The 14,485-nt window shown below is 37.4% G+C and overlaps 1 protein-coding gene across 6 annotated transcripts; it reads left to right on the top strand.

The window, feature by feature from the left end:
* The first annotated feature begins 6,250 nt into the window (after positions 1 to 6,250).
* Positions 6,251 to 7,360, top strand: LOC126018458 (keratin-associated protein 4-3-like). 6 transcript variants are annotated; one of them, XM_049780610.1, is made up of 2 exons: positions 6,251 to 6,357; positions 6,613 to 7,360. In XM_049780610.1, exons 1-2 carry the CDS (start codon positions 6,251 to 6,253, stop codon positions 7,358 to 7,360), a joined length of 855 nt encoding a protein of 284 aa, XP_049636567.1. The 6 variants fall into 6 exon arrangements, with proteins under 6 accessions (XP_049636567.1, XP_049636578.1, XP_049636586.1 ...); XM_049780621.1 differs by having other exon boundaries at positions 6,251 to 6,366; positions 6,667 to 7,360; XM_049780629.1 differs by having other exon boundaries at positions 6,251 to 6,458; positions 6,774 to 7,360.
* Positions 7,361 to 14,485: the final 7,125 nt, after the last annotated feature.

Raw genomic sequence — 14,485 nt, 5'->3', positions numbered from 1 at the left:
TTTGAATTAGGTTGAGTTGTCCTAGGATATTTTGGTAGAAATATTAGTTTCAGGGCCGGAGAGATAGCATAGAAATAAGGCCATGCATGCAGAAGGATAGTGGTTCAAATCCCGGCATCCCATATGGTCCCCCATGCCTGCCAGGAGCGATATTTTGGGCGTAGAGCCAGGAGTAACCCCTGAGTGCTGCCAGGTGTGACCCAAAAAACAAACAAACAAACAAACTCAAAAAACAAAACAAAACAAAAAAAAAGGAATATTAGTTTCAGTTCCTAGCTTTGATCCATGGTCTTGTTGGTTAAGAATTGGGGCCGGACACACATCATAAAGAATGAGAACAATCAGTGCTGGCGGGGATGTGGAGAGAAAGGAACCCTTATCCACTGCTGGTGGGAATGCCGTCTAGTTCAACCTTTATGGAAAGCAATATGGAGATTCCTCCAAAAACTGGAAATCGAGCTCCCATACGACCCAGCTATACCACTCCTAGGAATATACCCTAAGAACACAAAAATACAATACAAAAATCCCTTCCTTACACATATATTCATTGCAGCACTATTTACCATAGCAAGACTCTGGAAACAACCAAGATGCCCTTCAACAGACGAATGGCTAAAGAAACTGTGGTACATATACACAATGGAATATTATGCAGCTGTCAGGAGAGATGAAGTCATGAAATTTTTCTATACATGGATGTACACAGAATCTATTATGCTGAGTGAAATAAGTCAGAGAGAGAGAGAGAAAAACGCAGAATTGTCTCACTCATCTATGGGTTTTAAGAAAAATGAAAGACATTCTTGCAATAATAAATTTCAGACACAAAAGAGAAAAGAGCTGGAAGTTCCAGCTCACCTCAGGAAGCTCACCACAAAGAGTGATGAGTTTAGTTAGAGAAATAACTACATTTTGAACTGTCCTAATATTGAGAATGTATGAGGGAAATGTAGAGCCTGTTTAGAGTACAGGCGGGGTTGGGTGGGGAGGAGGGAGATTTGGGACTTGGGTGATGGGAATGTTGCACTGGTGATGGGTGGTGTTCCTTTTATGACCGAAACCCAAACACAATCATGTATGTAATCAAGGTGTTTAAATAAAAAAAAAAAGAAAAAAAAAAGAAATAAAGGCAGTAAGCAGAAAAAAAAAAAGAAAATGTATATATATATATATATATATATATATATGTATGTATGTATATAATGGCACAAAACAAATTGTTTTTATGTCATTTGCTGTTAAAACATAATACAAGGTTTAAAAATTAAAAAAAAAAAGAATTGGGGCCGGAGAGGTGGCGCTAGAGGTAAGGTGTCTGCCTTGCAAGCGCTAGCCAAGGAAGAATCGCAGTTCAATCCCCCAGCATCCCATATGGTTCCCCCAAGCCAGGGGCAATTTCTGAGTGCTTAGACAGGAGTAACCCCTGAGCATCAAACAAGTGTGGCCCAAAAAAACAAACAAAAATAAAAGAATTATGAAGCATTAGTTTTAGAAAACCCTTGAGTATAACTTGCATAACTCCTTTCCAGAGAAATAAATAAAATAGATTTTAGTCTAGAATTGTTGTTCAAAAATACCCTTAAGTTAAAAATAACACTTATTTAGATGTATATAATACCAGCTAAGGAGGAATTTTAGTAAGTGTTCTTTCTTTCCTAGTTTCCCTGTTTTCCGAAAAGAATTCATTCATATAAATAGCCGAACTGGCAGTACAACACATTTTTTAAATAATATTCAACTAGTAGTTTATTAGGCATTTTTGGTACCAGTTGAGATTCTATTCATACCACACTGTAGAAAAATGTATGGGTTAAGTCTGATCTAAATATCCATTTTCTTTTTTTTTCTTGAAATTTTCTATTTCAGTTTCTAAAGAGTGAAACTTAATTAACTTGAATAACACACACACACACACACACACACACACACACACACACACACACAAAACAATAGAAAGTTCAATCTACAAGGCACCTGGAGAGCCCAGATATTCAACAGACAGAAAGAGTTAGCTAGTATGTAAGTTAGGTAAAAAGGCAAGAGTTAGATAATCCAACTAATTAACATGCAAATCTTAAACATAATAGCTATTTAACATGGACTTTGTTAAATTCTGGAAGATAGAAAGTCAGGGAAATAAATCATCCCAGCAAAGGAAATAATTGGTGAATCTAAGTCTTAGGATCTTCTTGATTAGATAGATTCTCGTTCTCTGTAGTCACTTTCCTCTGAAGTTCCAATGTTGCCTTATGGAATTTGTTCCTGAAGAAATATGAGGTTTTTACACCCACCCCCATTGTGAGGATGACCTTTGAGAAAATAGAAAGAACATTAGCAAAAATGCCTGTGATGAAAATATAAAATGTCAGAGATTTGGTGGGAAAACCACAGAGGTTTAAAGATATTAATCATCAAACAGTTATATATCTGTGTATTTATTTTAAAATTTTATGTAAGGATTTCAAAAAGATTTCTTTGCTCTTTGAATAATGCAGCAATAGTCACAACGACCAATTTATGGAAACAACCCAAGTATCCCTAGTAAAACTAATGGTTAAATAAAGTGTGTATAGACATATGCATGTGTATACAATGAAATATTTTCAATATTGAATAGAAATGTACAACAGGATGAACCTTGAAAGTATGGGACTAAGCAAATGATAGTTACTGGAAGAGCAGCAATGCATTATTCCCAAATTTAAGGTATCTGAATACCCAGACACAGAGAGACATATAATTGGATAGTGGCTTCTGGAGGGGGAAAGACACAAGGAATAATTTGTTAAATGGTTATAAAATATAATACACACCATGAGAAATTTCATGATTTATTTTATACTACAGATGCATGTATGTATGAATATATACACATATACTAAATAATAAATCTTGGTAACTTATTATGAGGTTGGATACAATTTTTTTGTGTGTGTACACATTTAGTTTTATTGTAAGAGAGCAACTTGTACACATTTTTCTTTATTTCTTTAAATAAATTTTATTTTGACCACAATGGATTATAAATCTTTCACAGTAATATTTTAGGTACATAATGACATTGAATCAAGGGCATTCCCACCACCAATGCTGTCCTTTCTCTACCCCTGTTCCCAGCATGCATCCCATTTTCCCCACCTTTGCCCCCACGGCTGCTAGTATAAGTGGTCTCCTCTGTGTCTAACTTGTTGTAGATTGGGTATTGATTCTGTTGTCGTTGGCTTTGGATTTGCTGTTTAAGCCTGATCATTTATTATTTCTACTCAAAATTCATACTACTGTTTGGTCTTGGTACCCTCCATTATTTCCCCTTCAAATTGTGAGGCAGAACAAGGTTCAAGTTATGTGGTTCTGTTTGAAGGGAAATAAGCGGGGGGGGGGGGGCAAAAATCAAACAAGCAAAAACCAGGAGGAGTTCTTCTAGAGTCTATAAATATCAATTTAAGAGAAGAAAGGGTAAAAGGAAGAAAAACATAACAATACAAAAAAAAATAAAGCAAAAAAACCTGAAAAGCACCACAGCAATAAAGACAACCAAACAATAGCCACAGTCCTGAAATAAAAACAAAACTAAGCACAAAAAAAATCCAAGCAACAACAACAATTACAAAAAATTAATTTGTGCTTTTTGCATAGGTACAGTACATATTGGGGAGATTAGAAAGGGAATTCCCTTGTCTTAAGAGATACAGGGTCTCTCCACCCTTAACGTATACTGTCATGGGAATAACTACAGGCTTCATACATGCTCTTTTACTCTCTCCTAGGTCCTTTTGTGATGACTGGAAACTTTCTGCTCAGTCGTGAATGATAAAATCAGACCTCTGTAACTAGAGATTTTGGTATTTGCACAGATCACAGGATGGAACATAGGAACTTTGTACACTTTTTTAACTTTTAAAAATGAGCATCTTTCCTTTCCAGTGAAACAAAAAAAAATTTTAAAATAAATTAGAACAAAATTACAATAGACAATGTCAATTCCAAATAAGTTCCTACAGGTTCTGGTAATTCTCCCATCAAGTGGCAGGGCTCAACTCATCATTCAGAGAGAATTTATATAGAACAACATGTAGGCAAAACACTCCAGGACATTGAAACTACAGGCATCTTCAAAGAGGAAATTGCACTCTCCAAACAAGTGAAAGCAGAGATTAACAGAAGGGAATATATTAAGATGAGAAGCATCTGCACCTCAAAGGAAATAGTGCCCAGGATACAAGAGCCACCCACTGAGTGGGAGAAACTATTCACCCAATACCCATCAGATTAGGGGCTAATCTCCAAAATATACAAGGCACTGACAGAACTTTACAAGAAAAAAACATCTAATCCCATCAAAAATGGGAGAAGAAATGGACAGACACTTTGACAAAGAAGAAATACAAATGGCCAAAAGACACATGAAAAAATGCTCTACATCGCTAATCATCAGGGAGATGCAAATCAAAACAACTATGAGGTACCACCTCACACCCCAGAGATTGGCACACATCACAAAGAATGAGAACAAACAGTGTTGGTGGGGATATGGAGAGAAAGGAACTCTTATCCACTGCTGGTGGGAATGCCGTCTAGTTCAACCTTTATGGAAAGCGATATGGAGATTCCTCCAAAAACTGGAAATCGAGCTCCCATACGATCCAGCTATACCACTCCTAGGAATATACCCTAGGAACACAAAAATACAATACAAAAATCCCTTCCTTACACCTATATTCATTGCAGCACTATTTACCATAGCAAGACTCTGGAAACAACCAAGATACCCTTCAACAGATGAATGGCTAAAGAAACTGTGGTACATATACACAATGGAATATTATGCAGCTGTCAGGAAAGATAAAGTCATGAAATTTTCCTATACATGGATGTACATGGAATCTAGTATGCTGAGTGAAATAAGTCAGAGAGAGAGAAAAACGCAGAATGGTCTCACTTATCTATGGGTTTTAAGAAAAACGAAAGACATTCTTGCAATAATAATTTTCAGAGACAAAAGAGAGAAGGGCTGGAAGTTACAGCTCACCTCAGGAAGCTCACCACAAAGAGTGATGAGTTTAGTTAGAGAAATAACTACATTTTGAAATATTCTAATAATAATAATAATAATGTATGAGGGAAATAGAAAGCCTGTCTAGAGTACAGGCGGGGGTTGGGTGGGGAGGAGGGAGATTTTGGACATTGGTGACGGGAATGTTGCACTGGTGATGGGTGGTGTTCTTTACATGACTGAAACCCAAACACAATCATGTATGTAATCAAGGTGTTTAAATAAAAAAATATATATAAAGAGAATTTAATTTTAAAAGTGTCATTTTAAACCGCAAGGATGTCCATTAAACATCACAATTAAACATGCCAAAGGAGAAGCCATGTTGTCAAAATGCCTACTTAACCCACCCAAACATCTCAAACCCACCGTTTTGCTGTCATTCTACAACCCCCTTTTATTTTTTTTAAAGTTTTTTCTTTTTTTTTAAAGAAGAAAAACTATGGAGGTTGGATATAATTCTGTTAAATTTTATGACAAAAGAGCAAAGGAACACAAAGGTCATCTGGAGATGGTAAATATTTATTTCTTCAATTTCATGACAAATTAGAACTATATGTATGTTCTACATGATCAAAATGAATAAAATTTAATATAGCTTTATTTAAGTATGCACAATAAAATGTTTTAACCTTCATAAGTTCCACAACTTAATATTCCTTTGTAAAAAGGTAGTTGACTATAATAAGACTGTCTTAAAAATGAAACACATTAAATAATTTCTTTATCTCATGCAGGGATCCCAGTCACCTCTCTGTCACTGGACAATAAAAAAGAGCCATCACTAGGATACCAATTAAACAGGTATCTAAACATCCTCTCAAATAAGGGTGGAAATAATGTCTTATTCAGGATGCTTGTATTAACAAAGGTGAAAATAGGTAACAGCATTCCAAGAAGCAAGATATAAAAATTCACTGAAATGGGATATTCAAGGTTGAAGGGTGATTCTTAAAGAAATTATATTTTCCATAAGTCTTAAAATGCTTAAACAGAAAAATAAACTTACCTAATTTGATAATAGCCTTCCCATTAGGAAAAAAGAGTGACAAGGAAATAGAGGTGCTTGTGATGACTATACTCCCTTCCCCAGCTCCCTTAGCAGGGTATAAAAGGGGACTTGGGGAGAGAAGACTCCAAACTTCTCAACCCACCTTCCTAAAAACCCACCAAGAACCTCCCCTCTCTGACACCATGGTCAACTCCTGTTGTGGCTCTGTCTGCTCTGAGCAGGGCTGTGGCCCTTGTGAAGAGAGCTGCTGCCGCCCCAGCTGCTGTGTGTCCAGCTGCTGCAGGCCTCAGTGCTGCCAGTCTGTGTGCTGCCAACCCACCTGTTGCCGCCCTTCCTGCTGTATTTCCAGCTGTTGTCGGCCCAGCTGCTGCCGCCCCAGCTGCTGCCGTCCTTCTTGTTGTGGCTCTAGCTGTTGCCGACCCTCTTGCTGTGTCTCCAGCTGCTGCCGCCCCAGCTGTTGTATTTCCAGCTGCTCCCGCCCCAGCTGCTGCATTTCCAGCTGCTCCCGCCCCTCTTGCTGTGGCTCTCCATGCGGTGGCTCTAGCTGCTGCAGACCCACCTGTTGTGTATCCAGCTGCTGCCGCCCATCCTGCTGCAGCTCCAGTTGCTGCCGCCCCAGCTGCTGTGGCTCTCCATGCGGTGGCTACAACTGCTGCCGCCCCACCTGTTGTGTATCCAGCTGCTGCCGCCCATTCTGCTGCAGCTCCAGTTGCTGCCGCCCCTCTTGCTGTGGTTCCAGCTGCTGTCGCCCCTCCTGTTGCATCTCCAGCTGCTGCCGCCCCAGCTGCTGCATTTCTAGCTGTTGCCGCCCCTCTTGCTGTGGCTCCAGCTGCTGTGGCTCTCCCTGCGGTAATTCCAGCTGCTGCATTTCTAGCTGCTGCCGCCCCAGCTGTTGCACCTCCAGCTGCTGCCGCCCCAGCTGCTGCACCTCCGGCTGCTGCCGCCCCAGCTGCTGCACCTCCAGCTGCTGCCGCCCCAGCTGTTGCACCTCCAGCTGCTGCCGCCCCAGCTGTTGCACCTCCAGCTGCTGCCGCCCCAGCTGCTGCATTTCCAGCTGCTGTCGCCCCTCTTGCTGTGGCTCTCCATGCGGTGGCTCCAGTTGCTGCAGACCCACCTGTTGTGTATCCAGCTGCTGCCGTCCCTCTTGCTGTGGTTCTAGTTGCTATGGCTCTCCCTGTGGTAGCTCCAGCTGCTGCAGACCCACCTGCTGCATCTCTTCTAGCTGCTGTCGCCCCATCTGCTGCCAGACCACCTGCTGCCGCCCTACCTGCTCCAGTGCCTCTTGCTGCTGAGTGTCCTGACTGTGTCTACCTGTATTCTAGCAATCCACTTCCCCATATATTTCAGTGCTGATTTGAGTCACCTCTGGAAAAACCTCATTTCCCACTGATCTGAATTGTGCCTCCCTCTAAATGTACTGCACCAGCAATGCAACTATCACTGCCAAATGAATTAGCATTTTAAATGTCTTGATATATATTTCCTGCTATTTTGTCTCTTATGAAGCTATTTCTATCATCAAATAAATCTTCAATGTATACATATATAAGAATCATGTGTTTCATTATGTATTTCTTGACTTGTCATTCCTTGTTACAATTGTCTGATATTCTCTCTGCAGAGTGCACATTTATAGTAATGATTTCAGGATTTCAGCTTCACTCCCCAGAATTCCTCATTCTTATAGAGGGAGATCATTTTTCATGAACTATCTGCACGAGTATGTTCTTTTAATAAGCAAGCAAGCTAGGGGGGAGGCCAGATGAGGAATACTTCAAGTCAAGCAAGCTCTCAGCCAGAGAATGGAGTTGGTGGATGAGAATCTTGATCTTTTCTCTGGGGTAATGAGGTACCAGTTTCAGAGATCCTCTGAGGGATCTATCCTTCTCACAAGATTTAGAGAGGTTTAAGCACAACTCCCAAACAAATCATTTTCTCTGAATTATTATTTTTATTTCTGCTCCGGAGGGCACCCTATGCAGATTGCATTGTAACTTTATTCATTTCCAATTTGGCTCAGGCCTGGAATTTAGGTGAAGAACGCATTTCCAAAGAAATTTTAACTGCAGTTTAAATTTTTACTTCTTTAGATATTTTAAAGACATATAATGTGTTTGCCTCTGTATCTCTGTTGGCTGCATTGAGGAAACTGTGCTCTCTTTTTCCATATTAATATTGTATACTAGTAATTCTGCCCTTCATTACTTTCCCAAACTTACCCATGACAACATTATTTTTACATGCTCCTTGAGGTTCATTTTATTTATGCCATCTAGTCACTGATACTGAAAGACATTATTATTCTACTTTGTTCTTAAGCAGTGCAGTTCGGAGTCAGTATTCCTAAAATAAATCTATAGGCCTGATTGATATTACGGGAGCAAAGATATTATCCTTGCACATAGCCAACCCCAAGTTCTATCTCCAACACAACATCTGATCCCCAGAGCATTGCCAGGGGTGATATCTTTGCACAAATTCAGGAGTAAGACCAGAGAACTGCCTTCCACATGAATTTCCAGCCATGCTACTGATCACTTGAATACTCTAAGTATGAGTATGATTTTCTCTGGAAAATTTGATTTATCTTCTTTTTCTTCTCATCTATGTGCCATGAGATACTAAAGCTAGACTAATATTTATTGTTTTGTAATATGATCTCACACTTAGAAACTTAAAGCAACTAGCTTTTCTTTTTTAAAAAAATACCATCTTATGGAGGGACCAGTATTTATAATAATATTAATGATGAATTCAGAATCCAAGCACAACACAGCTGAGTTTTCTGCTTTAAATTACAAAATAAATCTCAATATGTTTCTTACCTGGTGTATCCACTGATTATCCTTCTGTGATCTCTCCACTTCTACATTTACTTTTTTTTTTTTTTTGAACCTTGTCCAAGTCCTTGAGGACTTGTGATGAGATTCCCAGATGTTTTTTGTTGAATGAATACTTCATTCCCTTCATGGTCCAGAGAGTTCAGTCAGAGCAGCGATTCATATTATTAGAGATAGTGTTGATAGCACTATAGATGATCTTATATTTATCTTATTCTCTTCATGGTCTATCTATCCTGCTTATGAGAAGCAATAGAAAAGAATAAAATTTTACACCAGAGGGAAACATCATAGGACCAATTTAGAGGCTGCCTGCCATATCCCGCCATCTATAAGAATAAGGACATATAATATACACATTATACTCATTATGTAATATTAAAAGCATGCAAGTCTAACCTTCCTGGCTTAGTTTATATGCCTACATAGTCAAACTAAGAAAAATAACTTAAATTACTATTTTAATAATCTGAATAAAGAAGCTAGAGGAATAGTAGAGAGGGTTGGGTGCTTTTTTTGCATGTAGCAGATCTAGGATTGATCCCTGGCATTCCATATAGTCCTCTGGGCACTGCCAAGAGAGATTTCTTAGTGCAAATTCTCAGATATGAGTATTGCTGAGTGTGGCACTAAAAGCAAATATAAAAAAAATCAGAATAATGATTTTCTCTGGAGAAGAACAAGCAATATTTTTTGTTCATCAAAGATCTTCACAAGCTATTTTTTGATGAGCTGTAGGTATATATGATGACTTATTGACAATTGTATTACATGTTATTTTACTCGCTTTAAGTAAAAGTAAATGTGACTTGCTTTAAGTCACATTTTTTTTATTTTATATATATTTTGGCTTTGGGGCTACACCTAATAGTGTTCAAGGTTTTCTCCTGGCTCAGCACTCAGAAATTACTCCTGGTAGTGCTTAGAGGACATTGTGGGATGCTATGAAACGAACCTGTGTCCATTGTCATACAAGGCATGTGCCTTACCCACTGTACTATCTCTCTGACTCCCTTATATCCTGTTATGTCTGAGTGGAAAGAACATTTAATGAATCATGCTGATTGAAGTACTCCATTTAAATGAAAAAGATTACATTAAATTATAATTGAAGATTGTTAGAGAACCAAGTGTTCTCAGTGTAAAAATACAGATTGATTTAAAACAGTGCTCTATTTCCTTTATTTAGTTTTTTGCTTTCTAGGCCACACCCAGTTATGCTCGGGGATCACTTTTAATGGTGGTTCGGGAGCCTTAGATATTTACTGTGAGACTTAATAGGGGCTAGCTATGTGTAAGACAAGCACCATAACCCTGTACTATCTCCCTGTTCCCATATTGCCCTTTTTTTTAAATATTGGTCTATAATAGCATGGTTTACATGCTATATAAAAATAAGACTAATAATGTTGTTTAATGAGTATTTTCATCTTTTATTAGCTTTAATTGTACCGTGAAGAACTTAATTGAATGGAAATACATCAATTATGTGATCCTTTAGCCAAGTGTTTATACATGGATTTTATTTAAAGCACTATGTTAGAATGCAGTTCCCATAATTTGCCAAGCTGTAGTATGTTTTAGCAGTGAAAAATTTTTTGTTTTTGTTTTTGGGTCACCCCCGGCAGTGCTCAGGGGTTACTCCTGGTTCTATGCTCAGAAGTCGCCCCTGGCAGGCACAGGGGATTGTATGGGATGCTGGGATTCGAACCACCATCAGTCCTGGGTCGGCCGGAGTTTGCAAGGCAAACGCCCTACCGTTGTGTATTTCTCCGGCCCCTATTTTTTATTATTTTAATAGTATTTTGGGGGTAGGGTTTGGGCCACATCCGACAGTGCTCAGGGATTACTCCTGGTTCTATGCTCAGAAGTCGTCCCTGGCAGGCACAGGGGACCATATGGGATGCCGGGATTTGAACCACCGTCCTTCTTCACCGTCCTGCTTCACCAAGCAGTGAAAAATTTTTATCAGACATTAATAAAAGTAATGATTATGGTTTTTTATAATAATGCCTTTTGCTGTCCTCTTTTAAAGAATATTTTATCATGCGAAGTCCAGTTTCTCTGTCCAAGTTCCTCCATAAGCATAGCAATCACATACACCTGAAACAAAGCCTAGATAATGGCCTACTTAGTTTGAAAGAAAAAGGAGCATAATGGCAAGGAACATACCATCAATAATTTCCCCTGATTATTTACAGTTCCAGGTCCTACATTAAAGCTTTTAGTCATGTTTTTGGTCTACGTGTCCAATAGAATATCTACTCAGTTACAAATAAAGGTGAAATCTTTCTTTTTGTGACAAAATGGTTAGGATATGAAGTGATGTGGTAAGCAAAATAAGTTAAAAAGAAATGTGAATATAAGTGATTTTATTATTTCATACTCAAGGAATCAAATAATCAAAACAGTTTATCAAAGTATAATTATTGAAAACTTAAGAGGAGGAAACTGTAAAAGTAAATGATATAAGAGTAGTGAAATATAACAAAAAGGTCAGAAACCCCAGATGGATTCCTGACAACCAAAGCCAAGTCTCTGCTACAATTCTATCTATCTTAGTTTAATGTCTAATTTATTTTGATCTAATATTTACTATTCACATAGCAGCATAACATTAAATTTACTTTATCACACCACAATTTCTTTGTACTCTAAGTAGTCTTGAATTTAAAATAGTTTTGGATGCGTTCTAAATGCCCAGACATAAATAAAAAGGCTTTCTCTTTCTTTTGCATTTCATAGTTCAGATTTGCCTCATAGTTTAACTCATTATTTAATGATTGTCAGAAATTGGCAATAATTGAGCACTTGTTTTGCTCTGAGTAGTGGGATAGCAGCCTATGATACTTTCATGACAAAAAATCTCCAGTTTCTAGTATAGAGTCCCTCTTCCCTGTAATAATGCATCTTCAGACATGAAAAACTGCTCATTTAAAATAATTTTGATGTTTAATCTTGTTATATGTAGTCTTTGTAAAAATAATGTGAAACCATAATTCTGACATTTATATTAGTTTCATCAAATTTTATGGCCTCATGTTGTACATGTTCTGATGAATAAGTATTATGAAAACTCAACCAGGTCGATTTATCTAGGCTCTGACCTTAGAAAGATCAATATAGACAACAACAAACTTAAAAGAGTTCTAAAATTTATATTTTGACCTTTTGGTAAGAATACCTTATAAAATCAAAGGGCCATAGAGGTAACAAGTGAGTAGGATATTTGTCTTGATATAACTGATCTGGGTTTGATACCTGGCACTTCTCTGAGCACACTAGAAGTGATTTACAAACACATGTATAGGAGTAAGCATTGAGCATTGTTGGGTGTAGCAAACAAAACCAAACATAAAAAGAGGAATATGCTGTAAATGTTCTTTGCTGGTTTCCCCAATTCTCAAAGGGAAGCAAACATAAAAATAACCAAAGGCAGAAGTGGCAATGGCATGCATTTTTGAAACATGAATCATCTGCTCATCTATTAGGCTTTTTTGCCCAATGAAGCTTTTACTGATTCTTCTCAACATGTAAAGAGATATATACACAAGTGTATATATGTATGTACCCATATATACATATACATAATTTTTATCCAAATATTCATTTTTTCCTATTTTGAAAAAAACATATATATTAATACTGATAATCAACTTGAACAATAAAGCATAATATACAAGGCATCATCAGAGGCCCAGAATTAAACAGAGAGCTAGCAAGATATAAGGATACAAATTTGGTAGAAGGCAAGAACTTGGGTAACCCAACCAAATTGGAATGTAAATCTTGAACAAAGTAGCTATGAGAAGTCCTTGGGCTCTGTTAAATTCAGAAGACAGGAAGCAGAGTGAGAAGTAAATCAGTTTTGCGAATAAGGGAGTGGTAGATCTGATTCTTAGGACCTACTTGGTTAGAGATAGTCTACATCTGTCTTTATTTCCCACTGAGATATAAAGATTCCTTCTTGATAATTGGTTCTGAAAAAATATGAGCTATTATCTCAAACTTACAAGGCTTTTTTTTTGATCAGCCAAAATGTAGAAAAATAAGAAACAGGGGCTGGAGAGATAGCACAGCGGTAAGGTGTTTGCCTTAGACACAGAAGGATGATGGTTCGAATCCCAGCATCCCATATGGTCCCCCAAGCCTGCCAGGAGCAATTTCTGAGCATAGAGCTAGGAGTAACCGCTGAGCGCTGCTGGGTGTGACCCAAAAACAAACAAACAAACAAAACAAAAAAAAAAGAAAAAGAAAAAATAAGAAACACTGTTTCCTGATGAAATATAAAATTGTACCAGCATGATGCAGAAAAGCTTGAACATTTAAAGTTATTAATTATTCAGCAGTCATACATCTTGGTTCCTACTGAGTGTTAAAACGATGATCCCCAAAGCTTTTCGATACATCTAATATTATTGCAGTGGTATTCATAATTAATAGAATATGGAAAAAATCCAAGTAACCATGGACAGATGAATGTATGAAGATTCTATTGAAGACAAGTAAAAGTATACCCAATTGAATACTGTCAATCTTTAGTAGAAAATTCTACAATGTGCAAAAGCAAGGATGGCCACTGAAGGTAATCTGTTAGACAAGCATCAGTCAATTGTCTAGCATTAATGCAGGATCACACATAGTGGAGATACCAAAATAGTATAGTAAGAATAAAATGATATGACTTTTTTGCACTATGGGGGAAAAGTCAAGTTGTATGCTAACTGGTTATAAAATTCAGTATACACCATGGGTAAATTTCAGATATTCAGACATCATTGTGAATAAATATAGACTCTGACATACTTAAAATTTATTTGGAAAGACATTATCTATTGGGAAGGGCTCTTGTCTATTGCACTGCTGACTTGGGTTAAATTTCCAGTATGCATATGATCCCCTGACTCTCACCAAAATGTTCCTTGAGTGCAGTGCCAGGAGTAAGCCCTAAACAGATCTAAGTTTGGGCCAAAACAAACAAAAAAACATTATGATGTAGGATACAATATTGTGTATTTTTATCACCAAAGAGCCAAAAACACCATTTGTAGGTGGTCATTATTACTTTATTATTATGATGAAATTAAAGATCTGATGTTTCTCATCATCAAAATGTAATACTTTACTGTGTTTACACTAAAATAAACATCAATAAAATGAAAATAATTTTCTATGGCTTGGTTTTTTACATTTAAATTGTTATTTATTTTCATTGAGAAATCATTGGATTACAACTTTACTCATTTTCAGTCAGAGATAGTGGACTGAAGTGGGAAAAGAGTTAAGCACTCATAGATTTCTTTTTCTCATGCCAGTGATCCTATTCTTAAACCTCTACCCACTAGGCAATAATGAAGGAGTCGTCACTGGATTGCAGCTCTCTTTTACCAGTTACCATTAGAATGGAAACCCATCATCACCTAAAGGTGGAAACTATGTCTCAGTAGGTGATTCCAACATCTGTACCATTTAAGTTGGACATCAGATGACAGCATTTCTAAAAACAAAGCAAAAAATAAAAAAATCCCAAAAGGATGATTCACGAGGACTAAAGAAATAAGAAACAGTCTTTTTCAA

This window comes from Suncus etruscus, chromosome 1, assembly GCF_024139225.1.
Source record: "Suncus etruscus isolate mSunEtr1 chromosome 1, mSunEtr1.pri.cur, whole genome shotgun sequence".
Classification (NCBI taxonomy): domain Eukaryota; kingdom Metazoa; phylum Chordata; class Mammalia; order Eulipotyphla; family Soricidae; genus Suncus; species Suncus etruscus.
The sequence above is the reverse complement of the archived record's forward strand: the minus strand, read 5'-3'. Positions and strand labels throughout refer to the sequence as shown.